The 23,011-nt window shown below is 54.1% G+C and overlaps 1 protein-coding gene across 4 annotated transcripts; it reads left to right on the top strand.

The window, feature by feature from the left end:
- MAP7D1 (MAP7 domain containing 1) lies at positions 1-22,626 on the top strand. Of its 4 annotated transcripts, XM_036256195.1 has the most exons (18): positions 186-490; positions 13,602-13,952; positions 14,148-14,216; positions 14,744-14,907; positions 15,676-15,790; positions 17,226-17,336; positions 18,463-18,585; positions 18,682-18,854; positions 18,957-19,102; positions 19,600-19,928; positions 20,241-20,418; positions 20,505-20,643; positions 20,759-20,863; positions 21,083-21,136; positions 21,331-21,373; positions 21,476-21,566; positions 21,680-21,873; positions 22,041-22,626. In XM_036256195.1, exons 1-18 carry the CDS (start codon positions 445-447, stop codon positions 22,049-22,051), a joined length of 2,442 nt encoding a protein of 813 aa, XP_036112088.1. In that variant the 5' UTR covers positions 186-444; the 3' UTR covers positions 22,052-22,626. The 4 variants fall into 4 exon arrangements, with proteins under 4 accessions (XP_036112090.1, XP_036112088.1, XP_036112086.1 ...); XM_036256193.1 differs by having other exon boundaries at positions 204-490; positions 18,463-18,854; XM_036256194.1 differs by having other exon boundaries at positions 208-490; positions 14,747-14,907; positions 18,463-18,854.
- The last annotated feature ends 385 nt before the right edge of the window (positions 22,627-23,011 follow it).

The raw sequence follows: 23,011 nt of genomic DNA, 5'->3' as shown, positions 1-23,011 counted from the left end.
AGCCGCGACCACAGGAGAGGCTACGGAGGCTTGAGGCCCGGCGGTCCAGGGTGGGGTCGAGGCGGGCGGGACGGGCGCGCGGCGGCTCGATCCCTGGGCACTGCGGGGGTGACTCTCCCCGCGTCGCACTTGGTACATGCCAGCGAAGAGGCCAGGCCCAGCCCGGGCGGTACAATAGGGTTGGGCCGCAGCCGGGACTGGGCCGGCGCCGGGCAGGGAGCAGGGTCGCAGCCGGAGCCGTCAGACTCTGGGCAGCCGGCAACTGAGCCTCGCAGATCACCAGCCGAGCCAGCCTCTACCTTCCCCGGAGCGCCCCCCACTCGGAGTCGTTGCCCGCCTGGGCGGGCTGGGCGTGATGCGCCGCGGGACCCCTGTCCTGGCCGCTGGCCGCCGCCGCCGCCGCCGCTGAGACTCCCCCCAAGACACCCCAGTGACGCTGCAGCCATGGAGAGCGGCCCACTTGCCGAGCCGGGTGCCGGCGCACCCCCAGGTATGCCGGGAGCCATGCAGAGGCGAGATGGGGGGCAGGTCGAGGAGCCTCGGGGGAGCCGAGGACGAGGCTGGCCCGCTGGGCGGGGACCCCTCCCCCGCCGCGCCCTGTGACCACTTGAAGTTTAAAAATAAAGGGCTCTGCGGTAGCGGCGACTTGGAGCCACTAATGCATCTTCTGACAGCTACCCCTTCCCCAACCTGGGAGCTGGGGCGCATTGGGTGGCGGGATCCGCGAGGACCCCGCTCCAGAGTTGTCGGGTGACCCTTCCGCCCCAGCCAGTGCCACCTCGACTTCCCCGCCCTCACCCCCCTTCCCATCCACCCAGGCCCTGAAGATCCTCTTCTACTGAACCAGGGCGTCTGTCCTTCCTAACCCCAGTCGGCACGTGTGACCCCAGCCTGAATATGTGTATTTGGGGGTCCAGATTCTCAGGCCTGGAACCCTGCATACCGAAGCTTAGGCGCCGGCCTCCCCCACGCCCAGGCCGGGGCTCAGACCTCACCCCCACCCCATCCCTCCAGCTGCCGCGCAAAGGGCCTGTTGCTGCTGCGGGCGGGTGGAGGGGAGGGGAGGGAAGGGGGAGGTCTCTAGCGGCGGCTGCCAAGTAACCCGCCGGATAAAGGCGAGGGGGAGGGGGAGGCAGCATTGTTTGGGGCGAAGGCGGGAGCTGGGGAGTGGGTCGACTCCCTTGCAGCCTGGCCTACTCCGGAGCCCACCCAACCCGATTTGGGGAGGAAGAGGACAGAAATAAATCAGCTTATCCTGTTCGTCCTCTTTCCCAGCCTCTCTGGGCCTGAATCTTTCCTTGGAGAATGAAGTGAAGGCTCCAGGCCAGCACTCCAGCGACCTGCCACATCATTCTTCAGCCTGAGACTTTAGATACATATCCCCTTATACGTAGACACACACACACACTCCCTCGCTCTCGTTCTTGGTCTCTTTCTTTCTCTCTCTCTCCAGGCCCCAGACCATCAAAGCTCTCCCTCCCCTCACCCCACCAACCACCAGCGCCCAGGACTTCTGCAAATCCCATTCGGATCTGGGAGCAGCTGATGAGGGGGGTGGGGACAGATTTCTGGTTGGGCCTGGTGTTGGAGGGAGGGATTTCTCATTCTTTTTCTTCCTGGAAGGGCAGGGAAGAGCATGATTACTGAGGACCCATGTTCTGTTCCCACTGACTCAGGGAGGAGGTGGCTCCATCCCCACACCTCCATAGAGTCCTAGAGCCTAATCCTCATGGCCACCTCCCTGGCCCCTGGGGCGTGGGCCCAGGATGAAACAGTGTCTGTGAGTGCGAGAGCCCAGGACAAGGTGGAGCGGCTTGGCTGTGGGTGAGCACCTCCCCATGCCAGCGTGGGTGCTCTGAGGGTACCCTGTAGGTGTGGAAGCTGGAGGAAGCAGAGGGGGGGAGGCTATTAGACTGGTGTGGTTCAGAAGGTCTGTAGGCTGTGCTGAAAGGGTGCTTGGGTCTGTCTTGGCTCTGCTGAGCCTGATAGGGGACAACAAGGGAGACGTTGGGTCCATCCCATCTGGTTACTGGCCCTCTGCACCTGAGAGTTCCCAGCACTGGTGTGTATGTCATGGCCTGAGTGAGGTCATGGCCTGAGTGATGGTGGTGACTAGGCCGTAAATGAGGTGAGGGCCTGAGTTGCTAGCTACTTTATAATTAGGGTACTTCAGTGGGATGCCTGGATTGAGTATGGGGGTATGGGTGGGATGCTTGACTACTAGGAAGCCTGCATGGGGCCTGTATATGGGGTTCTAGTTGGGAAGATTATTCTATATACAAGGGTCTGGATGGAATAACATGAGAACCTGGATCATAATGTTGCCTATTCCTTACACAGAGAGAAGTCAAAGTAGTAGAGGCCCCCTCTGAGCCAAAGACTTCCTAGGAATAAAGGTCCTGCCCACTACAAGTGCCCTGTGAGAATCCGAGGCATGGTTCTGAGACTGAGTGCCCGTGACATGATCCCTGCCCTCTTTGAGTTCCTTTTGCACACGGAGCATTAACAGGAGGCAGCATAGGGTAGGGGACAAGTGTGGCACCCGCCTTTGGGCCAGAAGACCAGGGTGGAAATCCCAGCGAGCCATTTACTGGCAACTGGACCGGAGCAACTGACTGACTTTCTCCAGATACAGTTTATGCCCCTGAAAAATGGAGGCTGTTGTCAGTCTTGGAGGAGTTAGAGTGAAGGTTAGAGATGAGGTATCTAAAGGACCCTGGCACACAGACACCCTCAGGACAGTGTTATTGCCATTATTGTGGTCATGCTCACTGGAACTGGTGCCAGCAGGGAGATATGGGATACATATGGGGAGGAGAGGGCAGGAATTGGAAGCTAGTTTGCTTAAGAGTATAAACTGGAGTAAAAGAGTTTAAGTCTCCACTTTATAACTTATTACTGTGTGACCTCAGGGAGGTTGCTTAACCTACGTCTTAAGTTTTCCCATCCATAACGTGAGCATAATGTTAGAAATTATTTCATGGAGACATTAGGGTCATTAAATTAGATGAACACCTAAAACAGTTAGGCTAGGCCCTGGCACATAGTTAGTGCTCAATAAACACTAGCTCTTTGTTTTTGTCAATTTTATTTTTAATTTTGTCAGAGGCCTGAGGAAGAGATGTGATTAATTAGAGGTGTGATTAATTCGCGAGGTAAATGTGGGACAGGGCAAGGAGGGGTACAACTTCTAGACAGACATGAGCCAGGGTGTAATGGCGCAGTGGGAGTAGGAGAGGACACAGGAGATGGGTGCAGCCAGCCAGCCAGCACACCCATGCTTGCCATGGGCCAGCTCACTGCTGGCTGTGCAGACAGCAGAGAAGTGGATCAGACAGCTACCCTCAGGGAACTGCTGGCCCAGTGGGGAGCACGTGTTCACTGCAGGGAAACCCAGGTATAACAGTGATCCAGTGATCAGAGGGCTCCACTTGTGGAAGGCTTCACAGAGGAGGAGGCATCTGAGCTGGACCTGAAAGGATGAGTAGAAATTGGTGAGGCTGGCACAATGGTCCACATCTCTGCATACAGTGTCCAGCCTGGCCAGCACCTCCCACCGACAGCTTCCTCCCTAAATGGGCTGGTGAGCCCAGTAATGAGGCCTCTAATGAGACCCTAATGCGCAGTCATGTATATGCAAACGAGGAGGAAATGGCACTAAGCCAGTTCACCACCTGCTTCCCCTTCAGGATGGGCATCAGTCAGTCGTTGGTGCAGCAGGGCTGAGGGAGTGGAGAAAGGAGCGGAAAGCAGGGCCCAGACTAGAAGTGGTGGCACTTGAGGGCAGTCAGGGCTCAGGTCTGATCTCGGCTGGAAGTTAGGCCACAAGCAGCTGGGAGCCATGGCCTTGGGTCCCCGCTGGGCCTTGGGGCCAGTAAGAGAGCCAAGGAGCCAGGCCCAGATAATGCAGCTTTGTTGACAGCGGCAGCTCTGCCTGGCACTCCGGGGCACAGCGGTTTCTCCATCCCCTCTCAGCTGCAGCACTGTCCTGAGGGGAGCAGAGAGCATGGTAGGGGTTAGAGAGCATGGTATCACTGCCCCCATCAGCACTCCTTGCCATTTGTAACAGCAGATGTGGACCAGGAATAGACTCCCTGGTGAACCAACTTATTTCCCACTCCTATCTATTAAGGGCCTTTGCACCAGGCACAGTGCTCAGCATGTCACATGCATTGTCTCATTGGATCCTCAAAACGTAAGTAGAGACTAGTATTATCCCCATTTTACAGATGAGGCTCAGAGAAGCAAAGTCACTTGCCTAAATCTACACAACTAGGAACTAGCAGGGGCAGGATTTGAACTTAGGTCTATCTGACTCTAAAGCCTGTACACCAAACCTCTATGCTGAATTATCATGGCCAAGCCACCTGGTGAGTCTAACCCACATCCATTGCACGGCTGGTCTTCTGTGGGCATCTTGGTCTTGGGGACCCTATGATCTTTTTTCTCTGGCAGGCAGAGGTAGAGCATGTGCCTCCCCTCTTCCCCCCACCCCCTGCCAAGTTGGAGTCTGAACAAGTCGGACCAGGAGGAGGTCTTGGCTCCAGGTAGTGTTGACAGTCCAGCCAATGGGCCATCCTCAGGCCTTGGCCTGAGGCTGGGCCTCTGCCCTCAGCATCTAGGCCTCAGTGTGGGCAGCCCTGCCCCCGCGGAGGGAGGGCCATGGTGGAGCTTGAACTGCAGGGATGGGGTCATTTCCTGCCGCCTAAAATAACAGGAAGTGGGTGCTCCTGATTGGAGGCTGGGAACAATGGCCGCCAACCCTCCCTCAAACCCTCCCGGCAGCTCCTTCAGATCTGCCGTCTCAGTTGGGTTCCCCGCTTCATCATCCACAGAGGCTGGTGGCTGGGCCCCAGTGCCCTGCCATGGGTCTGTGGCCTAGGTTCTGAGGACTGCTGGAGCAGGCTGGCTTAGCCGGAAGTAATACTGCCCCCTAAGGGCCCCCTTTGTCCCAGCCCCACAGTCAGGCATCCCCCAGGGTTTGTCCTTCCTGCCTACCCCTCATCCTCCCGGCAGATCTCTCCAGAAGGGGAAGCCCCAGAAGTTGCCCCTTAGGGTAGCAGAGTGAAGTTACAAACTGTTAAACTGATTCGTGTCCAAACTCCAGCTTTGTTACTCACCAGCTGTGTGACTTAAGCAAGTGTCTTAGTCTCTCTGAATGTATGTCCGCATCTGTAAAATGGGGTCATAGTATCTACCTCATAGGATTGTGGTGAAGATGAAGTGGACTGATTGATGTGTTTAAAGTGTCCAGTTGTAACCGACACAGCCTTAGTTGTTGCTGCTGTTAACTGGACTTTCCCTGGGCCCAGGGGGCAAGGCAGAAGTGACCTGCATGAGGTTGTATAAATATACAGGGTACATTGTGTCTCTGAGTGCTGTGTGGGTGTCTCTGAGGCACACAGAGGGAATCCCTGGCTCCGAGTGTGTGTGTAAGAGAGAGAGAGGTTGAGGGAGATGTGTCTTGTCTCTTGCCATTGTGTGGGCTCTGTCCACATGGGGTCTCTCTCTCTCTCTGTGCTGTGTACTCTGTCTCTGTATCTTTGCCCCTTTGTTGGCCTCACTGTATTCACTTGTCTGGTCCAGTGCTACCACCTAAGGAGGTTCTGTGAGAGTCAGGAGGGCTCTGGCTAGAGGTGCTGATCTCTGTCCCAGCTCCTCTCTCTGCCTCATCATGCTTCTGCCTCACCATACTCCCTGCTCAGGGGTGCTGTCTGTGCACCAACTCTCCCTGGACTCCCTCACTCTGCCCCCTGCAGGAGGGCCACTCTCCCCCACCCTCTGCCCTGGTGCCTCACTTCCTGCCTCCTGGTGGCCAGCCTAGGCAGGAGCCTGCCTTCCCTGCATTCTTGCACTGTGAGCTCAGTGCCTGCGGGCCCCACCTGCACCCTTCACCATCATGAGGGAAACCTCCCTGGGGAACCACCACATCATTTCCTTCTTTAAAGAATAGGCAGAAGCCTTGGGGAGGAGTGTTGCCTGTCCAAAACAGTGTGACATAAGGGTTTTGTCATCACACAGCCTTGGGTTCATATCCTGCCTCTGATACTGACATGAGCAATTCACTTAATCTGCCTACGTAAGGTTCTTACCTGCAAATCGCGGGCCATCCTTAGTACTTTCCCTTTAGGGTTGTCATAAGAATTAAATGAGATGAGGGCAAGTGCCTAGTATATGGTAGGGCTTCAATAAATTAGCTGGATTCCCTTCCTGGGCTTAGGAGCTGGCAGGGCATACACAGGGCTCTGATATGATCAAGATGTTTAGAAAGGCTAAACTTTGGAGCAGCTTAGAGTTTGACTATGTACTGGCTAAGTAGCTTTCCACAATCCATTCGTCCGTCTGTCCATCCATCCATCCATCCATCCACCCTCCCAGGTGTTCAGTAAACAGACATAGAGCTCCTACTCTGTGCCGGGCAGGTACTATATAAGGCCCTGGGGCTGCAAGAAGGATTAAGACCCAGTCTCTTCTCTCCATGAGCTCTCACACTGGCAGGGAGGCAAACAGAAAAGCCAGGCTGAGTTATCAGTGCTGGGAATATCTGGCCGAGCAGCAATTATTGGGGTAGGAGGAGGGAGGGACAAGAGGAAAGGACTGCCAGCTCCCAGAGGGTGGGGAAGGTGAGTAGAATGACAGGTCCTCTGAGAGACTTGGCCTGAATCTTTCTGCAGACCCCAGGTACAGAGACCCCTTGGGACTCTTGAGAAGACAAGACTCAGCTCCTCCACCTCTGCCCTGCTAATGCTCTTTGTGCCAAGAAATCAATACAAACTATCTGTCTCTTATCCAGTTCTTAACAAACACTTCTGGTAGATATCACTGTAGCAAAATAAAACTAACAGTGGCTAAAACCTTGTATTTTGACACAAACCAAAAATAAAATGAAGGATCACATTTCAGGATTGAAGATGGGAATCGCCAGAAATTAGCTTAATCATACTGTATAGATAATTCACCAAGGAATTAATTTGGTGTAATATAATTTGTTCCAGATAACACTGTCCCAATGACATTTCGTTAGGGCTGGCATAATTCTGAGGAAAATATTTGTATTTCAGGTCAATAGTCCACCAGGTCCAAAAAAGAGTTCCAAAAGTCTTGTTTGCCTGTCGAGAAGTCTTTCTTGTGCTGCTGGAGTAAACACTTGTTATTAACTTCTACCTGAGTGCCTTAGTCCAGGAAGCCGCCCCAACTCAGCTGAGATGGAATTGCTTGTTGTTTTGCTTTCCTTCAAGAGTTCATTCCTTTGCAATAAATTGCCATGTAGATGTACCTTTTGTTAGAGTGAAAATCTTTATACACCTGCTGAAGGCAAGGGTGTCTTCCAATACAGCCCTTGATTCTCTTTCACCAGCATTTCGTGACTGTCTTCATGTCCTTGGCAGCGCGGTGTCTGCTGGTGAGGCAGCAGTGAGCAAAGCAGACATGGCCCAGCCCTTATAGGGCTTCCTCACAACCTAGGGGAGGCTGTCAACTAAAACAGAACCACACGAGGAAGTTTAAAATTGCAAGGGTCACAGTGCTCCAAACAAGAGGTACACGAAGCCATGCCTGTATATGATAAGGGACTTCATCCCGATCAGAGGACCTAGGGAAGCCTTCCCTGAGGAAATGATGACTGAGCTAGGTAGGACATGCAGGTTAAATGGGAGTTATCTAAGAAAAGAGGAGGAAGAGCATGTGCAAAGGCCCCATGGCTACAGGGAGCATGGCTAGTTATCAGATGAAAAGGTCAGTATGGCTAGAGTGCAGAGAGTAAGTGGGTAGGTGACATGGAGAGGAGATGCAAAAGGTAGGGGGCGGCTGGGGATAGGGACTTCAAACTATGCCAGACTTGCAGCTTGGGTTCAAGAATTTTATCTTGATCTTCAGAGCAATGGGTTCAAGAATTTTATCTTGATCTCCAGAGCAATAGGAAGCACTGGGAGGTTTCAGGTGGCAAAGAGGACCACGATCAGATTCACATTGGAAACAATTGCTCTGGCTGCTCCCTGGACAGCAGAGTGAGAATGGGTGTGGGGAGAGCCATGGGAGGACTTTGCAGTCATCCACGTAAGAGACGCTGATGATCTCTGCCAGGGTGGAGTTCATTGATTTATTCATTCAACAGATAGTTGTGGAGTGCCTGTGTGCCAGCATCTGTTGCCTTAGATACAGAACGGCTAACAATATAGACAAAAATGCGTTCCCTCCTGGAGATTATCTCCTGCCAGTGGGAGAGAGTGTTAAAATGGGGTTAATGCTTGTGGAGAAAAACGGAGTGGGAAAGAAGAAAATACAGATGGGGAAGGGAGGGAGACGTCAACTGCAGTTTGTCATTTTAAATAGGGGGTCAAGGAAGGCCTCATTGAGGAGTGACATTCAAGTAAAGGCCTGAAGGAAGTGAGGGAGTGAGACATACATAATCGGGGGCAGGGAATTCCTGGCAGAGGGAACGGCAAGTGCAGAGCCCTGAGGCAGGAGCGTGCCTGGCACATTTAAGGAACAGTGGTTGGCATAGACTGAGGGGGGCACAGCGGAGGAGGAGATGGGGCCTAATAGATAATGGGCTGGAGAGGGAAGATCCCGAAGGGCTTTGGAGGCCATGTGATGCCTTTGAGTTTCCCCCTGGGAGATGGGGCATCTTTGGAGGATTTTGTCCACATTTTTTTAATTTTTATTTTATTTTTAAATATTTTTTTTTCTTTATTGATTTTAGAAAGAGAGGAAGGGAAAGGAAGAGATAGAAACATCGATGAGAGATAACATTGATTGGCCACCTTCTACGTGCCCCCCACTGGGGATTTGGCCCACAACCTGGGCATGTGCCCTGACTGGGAATCAAAGCGGTGACCTCTTGGTGCATGGGTCGATGCTCAACCACTGAGCCACACCGGCCGGGCAGAGGAGTGATTTAATCTGACTTTTTTTTTAAACAGAATCAATCACTTGCTGCTGTGTTGAGAAAAGACCAAGGGGAACAGAGAATGGGGGGGGGGGGGGTCTTTTATAAGAGGATGGTAGTGACTGAACCAAGATGTTAGAAGTAAAAATTATTGGTGTCAGAATATATTTTGCACATTGAGCCAAAAAGATTTATTGAGAGATTAGAAGTGGGGTATGAGATAAAAAAAAAGATTCTAAAATGACTCCAAGGGTTTTGGCCTGAGAAACTGGAAGGACAGGGTTGCCATTGACTGAGATGGGGAAAACTAGGGGAGGAGCAGCATTGGGGGGCATGGAATATCAGGAACTCGGTTCTGGATGTGTTAAATTTGGGGTGTCCATGAGACACCCAGGTGTATCAAGTAGGGAGCTGCATGAGTGAAACTGGAACTTGAGGGAGAGGTCGGGGCTAGAGAAACAAATTTGGTTGTCATCAGCAAAGTGGTAGTATTTAAAGCCATGAGTCTGGATGAGATCACCGAGGAAATGCGTGTAGACAGAAAAGAGGTGAGGTCCTCCACTGAGCCCCGGGGCACTCAGTGCTGAGAGGTGAGCAAGTTAAGGAGGGATCAACAAAGAAGTCTGAAGAGTCACAGTCAGCAAGGTAGAAGGCAAACCAGGAGAGTGTGTTGTCTTGAAAGCTAAGTCAAGAAAGTGTTCAAGGAGCACCAAGGGATCAGCTGTGTCAGAGGTAGCTGATAGGTTAGCAAGACAAGGACTGAGTAATGGCTGCTGGATTGAACAACATGGAGGTCCCTGGTGACCTTGAGGAGAGCAGTGTCATGGAGCAATGGGAGTGGAGTCCTGACCCACATGGGTTCTCGTGGCAGAGATGGGAAGAAGTGGACAGATTCTATCCGGCAGGTACCAGGCATGATGTACCTACTCACCATTGCTCTCAACAACTTGCTGAGGAAACTGAGGTTCAGCCAGGTTCAGGGCTTGCCCAAGGTCCCACAGCAGAGCTAGGATTCCCCACTCAGGCCTGTACCGAAGCCCAAGACCTTTCTACTCCGCTGCATCTGACGCTCAGGTACAGGTCTTTCAAGACCTTTCTCTCTTGCTCCTCCCAGGTTCCCTTGACACAGCTCGTCAGGACCTAGTTGGAGATTCAGTGTCTTGCCTTGTGGGTGTGATTTGCCTATGTCTAGACAAATATTTGCCTACGCATTTTCCTTGCAACACCTGCAGCATGCACAGGTGCTAGGAGATTGGCAACATCCGGCCTCACCCTCAGCCTTCAAACTTAGTACTTACATGCCTAGGCCCAAACAGTTCCAAATTCAAATGCTGCCATGTACGAGATCTGTGACCCTGGCAAATGTACTCAGTGGGGTAAGCTTTGATCATCTCATCTGCATGATGGGGATCAGAATCTCTGCCTCTCAGAGTTCATATGAAGATGCAGAATGGGGATACGAAGGGTATGTAGTAAGCACTCACTGAATAGCTCAGCTCCTGGTATGTAGTAAGCACTCACTGAATAGCTGCCACTACAGTAAGTCTTCAGTGCCATCAGTAGGCCCTGTAACTCTAAGTGAAACAACATCTAATGAAAGCAGTTTTGCCATAGGCTAATTGATATGAACAAGAGTTAAGCTCCTGCGGTATCTCATCAACGTTATAACAAAATGATGTTGTATGAAACCTCATTCCAGGACCAGCTGTAGCTTTATTGTTGATTGGAGTTGGAAAGGAGTTTGCAGGTGGCAGGAAAATAGACCAGCAGTGACCAGGTGGCCTTCTGGAGCTGGCATGGGGAGAGCTGGGTCGACTGGCATGCAGTCTAGGAGCTCTCGGGGACACAGAGCCTCTGCTGAGGCTCCTGCCTGGAGCCCAGGAAGCTAGAAGGGAAGGAATGGGGGGGGGGGGGATAGTGTGGGCCTTACATAATTTCATTGTGTAACATGTGTTATCTCATACTGCCTTAAACAGAGGCAGGCCGGTGTAATGAGTAAGCGCATGGATTCTGGTGACAGATGCTGGGTTCAAGTCCAGCCTCCATCGCTTACCAGCTGAGTGACCTCAAATCACTTTACTCAATGTCTCCTTGCTTTACTTTCCTCATCTGTATGAAAGAGATATTTATAGTGCCTCCTTCATAAGTATCGTCAGTGAGGATTAAACTATGTGTAAAGTGCTTTCAATTTAGGAAGCTCTCAAGAAATATATAACTCTTAGTGGTTATTGTTACCACTAACACTCCTCACAGTCCTCACAGTGAGGTGGGTACTGTCTGCGTTTTATAGAAGAGGAGCTGTGGCGCAGAGAGGGTCTGGAACTAGCCCGAGGTCATACCGACAGTGGGGAAGCCGGAATTCACATTCAAACAGTGTGCTTTCGGAGGCCCTACTCAACCACTGGGCACCTGTCTCCCTGAAAAAGGTACCCAGTCCCAAAGGTGATGTTTTGTGAGTCCCTGCACATACATTGTCACCCATAGGGATGGGGAATTTGTCACCTCCTGAGAGGGCTAGAGTTCCCAGAGCAGAGGACCTAGTATCGTGGAGGCACCTTATAGGAACAAACGGTACTTCCCTAGATGCACCTTCCCTTGGACCCTGGCCCTGCTCCCTAAGCCCAGGTCGGTGGCTGTGTCCCAACTGGTCCCTTCAGTGCCCAGAGTAGCAGCAGATGGCACTAAGGCTCAACATGTAGAGACTTCTCTTTGGGAGCTCTGTAAGACCCACAGGGGCAGGGAGGGAAGTGCTGTTTCCTGGCACATTAATTGTGCCAGGCACTTTACTCACATCCCTGCTAGCTCGGGATCATTTTACAGATTTGAAAACTAAGGCTTAGAGAAATTGACTCGCTTGCCCAAGGTTACCTGCCAGGGAAGCAGGCCTTTCCTTCTTGTCTTGGAGTATTGACATCTGAATTGGGCGCTCATCTGACTGACACCAAGACCTATCTTTCAGCTGCCCCATAGGGCACATGTACTCACATGTATGCATATGCTGGTACATACCAAGTCATGTGGCCTCCTGCCTTGACTCTTTGGTATCTTTTACAGGGCCCCTGAAATACTGATGTCTTAAAAGAAGAAATCTGAGCACCTGGCTGGGGTGGCTCAGTGGTTGAGCATCAACCCATACACCAAGAGGTCACTGGTTCAATTCCGGATCAAGGCACATGCCCAGGTTGTGGGCCCAAACGCCAGTGAGGGGCAGGCAGGAGGTGGCCAATTGATGTTCATCGATGTTTATATCTCTCTCTCCCTCTCCCTTCCTCTCTCTCTCTCTAAAAAAAAAAAAGAAGTGCCCTGGCCGATTTGGCTCAGCGGTTGGAGCATCGGCCTGCAGTACAGAGAGACCCAGATTTGGTTCCCGCTAAGGGCGCGTACCTCGGTTGCAGTTTGTCCCCGGCCCTGGTTGAGTCGTGTGGGTGGCAACCACTCAATGTGTCCCTTTCACGTCGATGTTTCTCTCTCTCTCTCTTCCTCTCTCTCCCTCCCACTCTGTCTGAAGAAAAAATGGAAAAATGTCCTCGGGTGAGGATAAAAAAAAAAAAGAAGCAGCAGCAGCAATCTGAGGGTGCTAGGAAAACAAAAGAAGGTTACGAAATGGATATAGCTGGTTGCCCGCCCAAGAGGGGATCCTACTTGTGCCCGTGCTATGTTCTTCCTTGCCAGTCCCATGTACCCAGCATTGGCACCCTCTGAGTACCAGACCTGAGTTGGGCACTGTGACCCTGAGGTAAAGCAGAAAGGTGAAGAAGGCAGACATGGAAACCAATCATTACTGTTTGGTAGATCAATAAGTACTATAAACTTTTTCTCAGTTCTTCTTTTTTCTTTAAAATTTTTATTTATTGATTTTATTTGTTTGTTTTTTATCCTCACCCAAGGACATTTTTCGCATTTATCTTCAGATAGAGCAAGAAGGAGAGAGGGAGGAAGAGAGAGAGAAACATCGATGTGAGAGAGACACATTGACTTACTGCCACCCACACAACCCTAACCGGGGCCAGGGACAAACTGCAACCGAGGTACATGCCCTTAGCAGGATCTGAACCCGGGACTCTCTGGTCCGCGGGCCAATGCTCCAACCGCTGAGCCAAACCGGCCAGGGCTTATTTATTGATTTTAGAGAGAGAGGAAGAGGGGGAGAGAGAGAGAGAGAGACATCAATTTGTTGTTTCACTCATTTATGCATTCATTTGTTGTCTTGTATGTGCCCTGACCAGGGATCGAACTCACAACCTTGGCATATCAGGACAAATCTCTAACCAACTTAGCTACCCAGCTAGGGTTTCTGTTTTTCGAACACACGCTGCTCCCTTCTGCCCCTCTGCAGATGCTCTTCTCTTTGCCAAAACCCTCTCCTTCTGGTTTCCCAGCTCGAGCTCATCCTTCAGAGCTGGGCTTATTGTTACTTCTTCAGGAAGCCCCCAAACATCAGTTAACCATGTCTGCTGTGTTACCCCCCGACATAGTACTTATTCTCTACTGTAACTGCCTGGCGCGTGGTCTGCCCTGCTAGAGGGTGAGACCATGGCTATTTTCTCACCATTATATCATTAGTATCTGGAACAGGGCCTGGTACATAGAAGGAATTCAATGAACATGTTGGGTGAATGAATGAATAAGTCAGTTGGGCAAGAGAGAAAGCTTTGAGTTAAACTGATATTGCAGATACACTGCCTGACTCTCCTCTCTTGTGTTGGTGTTCCAGCTATGGCAGCCAGGACCCCGCCAGAGCCGAGACCTTCTCCAGAAGGTGACCCCTCCCCTCCGCCACCACCGCCACCGATGTCAGCCCTGATCCCCGACACTCCCCCGGACACCCCTCCTGCCATGAAGAATGCCACTAACTCTAAGCAGCTCTCACTGGAACCAGAGAGCCCCTCAGGGCTGGTTGGGCCTAGACCAGCCCCCCAGCAGGAAGAGTCCCCTTTCTCAGAAGTGAAGATCAGGGGACCCACCCCACCAGCCACAGGCCCACGGGATTCCAGGCCTCCTCGAAGGAGCAGCCAGTCATCCCCAACGGCAGTGCCAGCCTCCGACAGCCCTTCGGCCAAGCAAGGTGTGTGTGATGTCCTGGCCCAGGCCCTTTAGCTCAGGGTCCCAGCCCTGGGTGACACCATCAGAGAGAATTTCTGCCCTAGAGGAGGTGGGGAAAGGGATGGGGTGAGGCCTGGGGTGGGGGAGTGGGCAGCTGAGGCTGGCTCTCCTTTGGAGGAGCCACTTGACCTAAATCTACTTTGTTCCCTTTACTAAGATGTGAAGAAGGCAGGAGAGAGACACAAACTGGCAAAGGAGCGGCGAGAAGAGCGGGCCAAGTACCTGGGTGAGTGTTTAGGAAACATTGTCATCTTCCTTACCATCACCATCAATGCCCTATTAATAACATTAACACTTCTGGACACTTAGTTATGTGCACTGTGCTGAGGCAGTACCTGTGTTAGCCCCGTTAATGCTCTCAGCCTAGTTTGAGGCTGAGAAACAGGCTCGGAGAGATGAAATCATTGCCTGAGCCACACAGCTCACGGAGTACCTGAGATTCAGACCTGGAGGCTCACCTTTCGATCACAGCTCACGAAAATCTGTCCAACAGGCCCCAAAGCCAGACAGGGGTCTGGCACTAAAGAGCTCATTTGTCCTTCAGTGCGGAGCGAGCATGAGGCCAGTGGGGGACCGAGGCCTCCATTCTGAGGCCTGAGCCCATTAGCAGGAAGCCCGTTAATTTGAGGGGGTCTGAGATTGGAGGCACCTCTCCACCAAGCAAGCAGGAGAAAGCCCACTCAGGGCCAGGCTAACAGGGATGGTCCCCCCTCAGCAGAGTGCCTCACACCCCTTGGGGCTCCTTTCCCACAGCAGCCAAGAAGGCAGTGTGGCTGGAGAAGGAGGAGAAGGCCAAGGCCCTTCGGGAGAAGCAGCTCCAGGAGCGCCGGCGGCGGCTGGAGGAGCAGCGGCTCAAAGCCGAGCAGCGCCGAGCGGCCCTGGAGGAGCGGCAGCGGCAGAAGCTCGAGAAGAACAAGGTACGTTTGTGTTGACTTCCAACTGGGTGTGCGTGGATCTGCGTACCCGCGTACGTACACATCTGTACATTGGTTCAGTGTGTACACACATCTGTGTTCATGCCTCTGCATCATCTCTGTCCACATGGTCATATTCGTGTTCACACCTATAGTTGCGTCTCTGTGGGTACAATATCTGAACATCTGGGCAACTGCGGACATATTGGGTCAGTACTTGCCAGGGTGGGCATCCGTGACCATGTGCTGTCAGAACAAGTATTTGTGTGTGTGAGTGTGCGTGTGCGCGTGTGTGCCCCATATGTGGGTATTTATATGCAGAGATGAGTCTATGTGAGTGTGCTGAGCTCTACAGTGTGAGGAGAGCCCTGATTTGAGCCCCAGTGAGGAAATGAAAGGAAAACGTGGCCTGGCTCTGTCCAGTGGTCTCAGGCTGACAGGAAAATAATTGCTCCAGGGTCAGGACCCTCAGTGCCAGAGGGCATGGCTCTACCTGAGAGCCCCAGGCAGGGACAGTCCCACCCTGTGCTCAGAGAAACAGCTCATACACTCAGGAAATGACTCAAGAACAGTGAAAAGCTCCTCAAGAACAAGTTGAAAGGGATCCGTTGGCAAATTGTCCTTAATCATAGCAAGGATTCAGTACCCTTGGTTACCTGCAATGAGTAAGAGAAAACTGCTGGGGGAGGGCAGTCACAGGAGAGAAAGGGGTTTTTCTCCCAGAGATGATGAATGATTCTGAGCGCAGACCTCCCTCTTGCTCCCTTCCAGGAGCGCTATGAAGCAGCCATCCAGCGGTCAGTGAAGAAAACGTGGGCTGAAATCCGGCAGCAGCGCTGGTCCTGGGCAGGGGCCCTGCACCACAGCTCCCCAGGACATAAGACCAGTGAGTGGGCTGGAGGGGCTGGTGGGTGGGTGGGCGAGGCTGGGACCTGAGGAGTGGGGGAAGGGAGCAGCTTCACTGCAGGACTGGCAGCTCCCTGCCGCAGGTATGCCTTGCTCATGTGATGGGTATATTCTGGAATGTTCTGTAGACCAAACTGTCCCTTCTCAAGGACTTCCACTATCGAGTCAGAGATGGAGTCTCTTCGTTTGGTTTGCTCGTCAAACCTGTCATTTTTGGGTTAGCCTTCTTTGCTCCTGACAATTATCAGTTGATGATACATAAAAGAGGATTTGAATGCCCTGTAGACACGGAATATTTAAAGAAAACTGTCCCCTCCGACCCCCACCCCTTATGGACCTGTCTTGGAAGGTAGATTTTTGTCTCTGGGTTTTCTTCATGTAAGGCCATTGTGGACTTGGTCTGATTCTTTGCTGGCATGTATGTACTGCTGTGTCTGGACACCTTTCTGTAACGGGAGGTCCAGTATTCCTAGCTGTGTATCTTTTGGTCTATGTGCTCATGGATCTGGGCATTGGTTGTCTTAATATGTGTTTGCCTTGGTGTGTTTGTGGCCTTGAGGACCTCAGGAAGGACTCCCAAGTCAGACAGAATTGGGTTAGGATCCCAACTCTGACACTTGCAGTGTAACCTCTAACTTCTCAATGTCTCACTTTCTTCATCTGTAAAATGGGGATAACAATACTACTTGCCTCCGAGGTTGTAGGTAGATGTTTGGGAGGATCAAGTGAGGTAACATGTGTGTGGTGTCCAGCACAGTGCCTGGTACATGGTAAGCATTCAACAACTGTTAGCTGTTACAAATACCATTATTAAGTTGCTTCGATGTGTTCATGCCTGTGTGCATCTGGGTCTGGCACATTATCTGTTAGTGTTTGTGTTTCTGTACCTGTGCATGTCTGCACACATGTGTGCATGCGGAAGTACCTATCACTCTATATGCCTGTGCCTGCATGTCTTTGTCTTTGTGTGTCTCTATGAACATGTGGATTTGTGCAAATGGCTGTGACTGTGGGTTCTCCTGTTTAGGAACGTCTCTGCTTTGTCCCAGTACGTGGGTGTTGTAGCCATAGTGCCTTGGCTGGGCAGAGTCAGCAAGTGCAACATCGGGTGGTAGTGGGGAGGGCATGCAGTGCCCAGCCTTAGGGAATGGCTTCCTGGCCAGGAAGGCTGTAGTTCCTCTAGTTTTACTCCATCTCCTCCCTCTGTTCCTTCTCCGTCGGCTCCCCCAATACAGGTTGTCTCTGATCACCTACCCCCAACCCTCTTCCCAGAGCCAAGTCTGCCTCCTCCTCCCCTTCCTAGCCTGCCCACTCCTCCCTTACCCACCTGCCCGCGGAGCATCCTGCATGGAAGGCCTCAGTGCGCCCCAGCTCCTGTGTGGCCCGGCCCTAATGCCGTGTCTTTTCCCCTCTAGGTGGGAGCAGGTGCTCCGTGTCGGCAGTAAACCTGCCCAAACACGTGGACTCTATAATCAACAAGCGGCTCTCAAAGTCCTCTGCCACGCTCTGGAACTCCCCCAGTAGAAGTAAGAGAAGGCCCAGCCCTGCTCCCTCCAGAGTCCTTTGTAGCTCCCTCCAAGCCTTCTGAGCTCAGCAAGAGCCCCAGGTCCCCATCCCCACTCTACCCCACCCAGGGTTCTGTGCCCCTCGGGGGAGCCGGCATTTGGGTCTGGACCCTGAGGACAGAGATGTGCCCTGCAGGAAGGAGAAGAGAGACAAAGGGCAGAGAGCAGACAGAGAGCCTGGCAGGGCCTCAAGAGCAGGTGGGGATGGGGGTGGGAATGGGCAAGCAGCCTCATCTCCAACCACAGCCAGCTGGCCTAGGCCAGCCTTCAGCAGGTGGCTTTGCCCCCAGGTACCAGACTGGCCTGGTTGCTGTGTGTGTGGAGGGGGCCCTTTTTTTCTGGCTTCACCCTGGAGGGTCCATGCAACCCTGCCCTCTGCCTTCAGAGCCCCAGCCATGGCCTTGGCTGGCTCCAGAGCTGTGGCCAACCAGGGTGGCAAGGCCCTGCTTCTCACTGCCCTGGTACTCACATGTGAAGGGCCATGGTAGGAGTTATTTATAAATTTCTCCAGCTTTTATTTGGTTGCTCGGTTGCCTGGCAACCAAATCAGCTGTTGTACCAAACCCACCTGACTGAGGCTTAAAAATAACCCAGCAGCTGAGGGGATAGAGCAGGGTAGCCCAGGGCAGCCAGGCCCCCTAGCAGCCTCTCCCTGGCATGGGACGCCTGAAAGTTGGGACTCTCCTGAATCAAAGGAGCACAAGGCCCTCTACTGTCCCAAATCCATGGGGTCACGCCTCCCCAGCCCTCTGATAGCAGGAGGGAACGGGCCCTACAGTGGGACACCAACCCTGGGCGGCTCCTTGCTGCACTCACAGTTCAAAGCCCTTTCACCTTGGGAGAGAGGTAGGAGGGGACCCTCAAGCTATGCAGCGCTTTGCTCTGGAAAGTGTCTTGTTGCCTCAGTCTGCAGTGGGGGTCAGACCCCAGGGCAGAGAGGTGTGGCCAGGGGTGATCAAGATAGAGCCCTCCTGGGGAAGACTCCTTGGTCTTGGCATGGGATGGTACCTGGCCACCCCCTTTTGCTTTTGCCTGTCCCCTGCGACCCCCCTGCAGTGACCAGCTCCTCTTGGCATTCTCCCCTTAGATCGAAGCCTGCAGCTGAGCGCATGGGAGAGCAGCATCGTAGACCGTCTCATGACGCCCACCCTCTCCTTCCTGGCACGGAGTCGCAGTGCAGTAACACTGCCCCGCAATGGCCGTGACCAGGGTAGGGGCAGCGGCCCTGGGAGAGCCCCCATGAGGGGCCGGGCAGGGGCCAGCCTCGCGTGTGGGCCACATCCCGACCGCACTCATCCTTCTGCAGCCGTGCCGGTGTGCCCGCGCTCGGCCTCTGCCAGCCCCTTGATGCCGCCATGCAGCGCCCCCCGCAGCAGCGTGCACCGCTGCACCCCCTCCTCCGGGGAGCGTGGGGAGCGCCGCAAGCCCAGCTCACTGGGCAGCCCCACCCCGGTCCACCGCAGGCCCCAGGCCTCGCCGGTAAGTGGCCAAGCAGGTGGGGACAGGGAGCCCAGCTTGAGAGTGTGGGCACCGCTGACCTCTGCTCCCTGCCTCCCTGCTCTCCATCCCCTTCCTCACCAGGTGCAGAAAAAGGAGAAGAAGGACAAGGAGCGGGAAAATGAGAAGGAGAAGAGCGCCCTGGCCCGGGAACGCAGCCTCAAGAAGCGCCAGTCACTGCCTGCCTCGCCTCGCCCACGCCTCTCTGCTGGCACGGCCTCCGAGCTCAGGTGGGCACGGCCTGCGTGTCACCAGGCCATTCGTTTATTCGTTTCTTCAGAGGTATTTGTTGGGCACCCACTTCTAGAATGAAAACTCCTTGAGGGCAGATTTTTATTTTTATTTTTGAGTGTTTCGATCACCGAAGTACCTTAGCACCTAGAACAGTGCCTGGCAGCTGGTAAGCTCTCCACAGATGCTGAATGAATGAACGGACCTGCCAGGTACTGTTCTGAGTGCTGAGGACACTTTGGTGAGCCAAACTAGGCCTCATTCTTGCTCTTATTAATATTACCGACTATTGGGGAGACAGATGTTAATTACGTGATTATGTAATTACAAACTGGGATATATACTTTCACAGGAAGTACTATGGTTCCGTGACAGTATATGAGGTGGGGGGTGCTGACCTAGGCAGGTAGGCACAGTCCCCTGAGGAATGACATGCTGTGTGTGTATATGTGTGTGGACACTGTCTTCCAGGCCTAACGTTTCCCTTTTCTCTCAGTCCCAAATCTAAGGCCCGGCCATCCTCTCCCTCCACATCCTGGCACAGGCCTGTCTCTCCCTGCCCCAGCCCAGGGCCCAACCATGCTCTACCCCCAAAACCACCATCCCCCCGAGGCACCACTGCATCACCCAAGGGGCGGGTTCGGAGGAAGGATGAGGCAAAGGAGAACTCCAGGGCAGCAGGACCCGAGGACAAGAACCAGAGCAAGGGCAAGGCCAGCGAAGAGAAGGAGCCTGCAGCCCCAGCTTCACCGGCACCCTCGCCTGTGCCCTCACCCACCCCAGCCCAGCCCCAGAAGGAACAGCCCACAGCTGAGGTCCCTGCAGGTGGGCATGAAGAGAGGAGGTGGAGAGGTGGGCAGGGCAAGAGAAGACAGCTTTTCCTGTGTGGGCAAGTGGTCAGAGGTGTGGGCCCAGAGATGACTGGGAACTGGGTGTTGGCAGACAGGAAGAGGAGGCCCCTGCCCTCAGCAGGTCCAGTCGCAGGCCACAGGCCAGAGAAGAGGAGCTCACACTCTAAGTTGATGGCAGAAGGTGGATGGGTGGGTCGCCCTGAGGTCCAGGAAGTACAGGCATGCTGGGGTGCTGGAGGGGCCTGAGTTGGTGTGTGCTGACTCCTGGACCTTGATTCCACTCCAGATACTGCTGTCCCGACCTCACCCCCTGCCCCTGCTCCCCCAGCGACCCCTGGCAAACCCATAGCTGGCACCACAGACCGAGAAGAGGCTACTCGCCTCCTGGCTGAGAAGCGGCGCCAGGCCCGGGAGCAGCGGGAGCGCGAGGAACAGGAGCGGAAGCTCCAGGCAGAAAGGGACAAGTGAGTGCGCCCTCGGGGACTCAGGGGCCCATATGGGGGCTGCTAAAGAAGCACGGGACTGAGCACGAGTTTCCTGTGTCCTCCAGGCGAATGCGAGAGGAGCAGCTGGCTCGGGAGGCCGAGGCCCGGGCCGAAAGGGAGGCAGAGGCCCGCAGGCGGGAGGAGCAAGAGGCCCGAGAGAAGGCGCAGGCCGAACAGGAGGAGCAGGAGCGGCTGCAGAAGCAGGTGCCCAGCGGGCAGTGCCGGGCTGGGCGCTGGAGCCTGCTGCTGGTGGGCCGAGGGCTGGTCAGGAGGGAAGGCTGGAGTGCAGCTGCTTAAAGCTCCCTGGGGTCTTTGGCAGAAAGAGGAGGCTGAAGCTCGATCCCGGGAAGAGGCAGAAAGGCAGCGTCTGGAGCGGGAAAAGCACTTCCAGAGGGAGGAGCAGGAGCGGCAAGAGCGCAAAAAGGTAGGGGAGCGGTGGGTGGTGCCCCTGTGGGCGGGGCCATCTTCTGGGCGGGCCCTGCCTTGGACTGTAAAGGGTTGGACAAGAGGGAATTGGGGCGAGTTCTGGTTCCTGGCCTGTAGAGGACTGGTATGAGCTGGGAGGGCCCTGAGACCCCAGGATGGTGGGAGGTTTGGGATCAGGGCGGCACTTAGGCCTAACTGATGTGGGGCCTCCAAACAGCGTCTGGAGGAGATCATGAAGAGGACTCGGAAGTCAGAAGCTGCTGAAACCAAGGTCAGGATTCCCCAAAGGGCAGCGTCGGCAGTGGGAGGTGGGTGAGGAGGAGGCTGGGGAAAGGCATTCGGGATGGAGGAAGGAAGCTGTGGCAGGCTGCTCAGGGTCTGGGCTGGACGAGAGAAGAATTCAGCGCCTCCGGCTGGTGGGGCCAGATGCACCTTGAGTCTGATTGCTCTTCCTCTTCAAAGCAGAAACTGGACAGAAAGGAAGCAAACACCAACAATTCTAGCCCAGGTAAAGGCCCTATTCCCCCCACTCTGTCCCCTTCGCCACGCCATCATCATACCTTCTCCTCTCACCAGCCAGCAACTGATGGCCATTCCTTCCCTGTGATAGACCCTGTCAACGCCGGGGAGTCACGGCCCTCGGGGCTGCAGAAGGAGGCTGTGCAGAAAGAGGAGCTGGTTCCCCAGGAGCCTCAGTGGAGGTACCAGCTCCCCATCCGGGACCCTGAGCAGGGAGTCTGGGCAAACTGGAGCTGTGGGGTACCTGGGCTGTCCTAGGATGTGAGGTGCCTGAGCATGGCCCCTGCATCCACAGCCTGCCAAACAAGGAGTCACCAGGGTCCCTGGTGAATGGCCTGCAGCCTCTCCCAGCACACCAGGAGAATGGCTTCTCCCCCAAGGGACCCTCTGGCGAAAAGAGTCTAGGCCGAACAGCAGAGGCCCTCCTGCCCTTCGCAGAGGCAGACGCCTTCCTCAAGAAAGCTGTGGTGCAGCCCCCGCAGGTTACAGGTAGGGATCCCTGGCTCCCAGATCCACAGTTCCCAGGACTCCCATCCCTGCCCTCTCTTCCAGCTCCGCCGGGGGTCTGCTCACACTCCACACGCCTCCCCCACCCTGGCTGGCTGGGCTCTGAAGCATAGTGTGCCTGACTGTTTCCTTTCCTGCTTTCCCCCCAGAAGTCCTTTAAGGGGTTGCCTTGGATCCAGGCACAGCTATGAGGGCTCCTCTGCATCATCTACCAGGATGTCTGGAAAAGAAAGAGACAGAACAAAGCCGGAAGTGGCCTGGGCCCCTGGGGGTGGGTCCTCTCTGTTATTTTTAATCAGCACCTTATAGACTGTTGTCTCTGGCTGGAGCAAGGCCCTGCTCCTCAGTGCATTTGTGTGCTCACACTTGCGGACACCTCCCATACACACATACACTCACAGCCTCTGTGGCCTCCTCCCCTGGGGAAGGGCCGCCTGTAGTATTTGCCTTGGTTTGGTGGGGTCAGTGGATGTGAATACTGTAAATAGCTTGTGCTCAGACTCCTCTGCCTAGAGGGGGCATGTGCAGGAGGCAGACCCTCCCAAGACTCCCTGGGGAGATCTTCCTCTCTCTATTTAACTGTAACTGAGGGGGAGCCCAGGTCTGGGGATGGGGGGCACCTTGGGCCACAGGATGCTGATTGCTTTAGGGGTCCCCATGCCCCTGCCCTCGCCTGGAATCAGTGTTACTGCATCAATCAAACTCTCCAGAAATAAAGTGAGAATAATCCTGCCAGTCCTGTCTGTCCTTGGGGCTGGCGGTGGGGGTGGTAGCAGGTGGCCTCCTGAGTTCTAAGAATTTAAGGAGCCAGGGCCTGGGGATATCTACCCCTGCTTGGCAGTAGTCCTAGCAGTCTTTCAGTTTAGTCATGAATTCATTCACTAATTCATTGAACAAGGATGGTTGCATCTGCTCTGTGCCAGGCAATGGGCTGCGTGCTGGGCATAAGTAGTAGGAAAAGGTGTAGCCTTTTCTCTCAGGGAGCAGGTATGTGTTGTGAACACTCTGAGGTGCCGACTCAGTATCCATTCCCATCCCGCTTCCTCATTCCAAACAGAGTCCTGAGAGTTCAGGTGGCCACCGTCCTCCTGGATCCCACTCTGTGCATCAGCTGAGATGG

This window comes from Molossus molossus, unplaced genomic scaffold (assembly GCF_014108415.1).
Source record: "Molossus molossus isolate mMolMol1 unplaced genomic scaffold, mMolMol1.p scaffold_m16_p_12, whole genome shotgun sequence".
NCBI lineage: Eukaryota > Metazoa > Chordata > Mammalia > Chiroptera > Molossidae > Molossus > Molossus molossus.
This window is presented reverse-complemented; position numbering and strand designations above follow the sequence as displayed.

Excerpts from the sequence above, each read along its gene's own strand:
- MAP7D1 (XM_036256193.1), top strand. The coding sequence starts at position 445 with ATGGAGAGCGGCCCACTTGCCGAGCCGGGTGCCGGCGCACCCCCAG. Across the intron at positions 19,929-20,240 it reads CACAGCTGAGGTCCCTGCAG|ATACTGCTGTCCCGACCTCA; the intron begins GTGGGCATGAAG and ends ATTCCACTCCAG. Across the intron at positions 20,864-21,082 it reads AGCGGCAAGAGCGCAAAAAG|CGTCTGGAGGAGATCATGAA; the intron begins GTAGGGGAGCGG and ends GCCTCCAAACAG.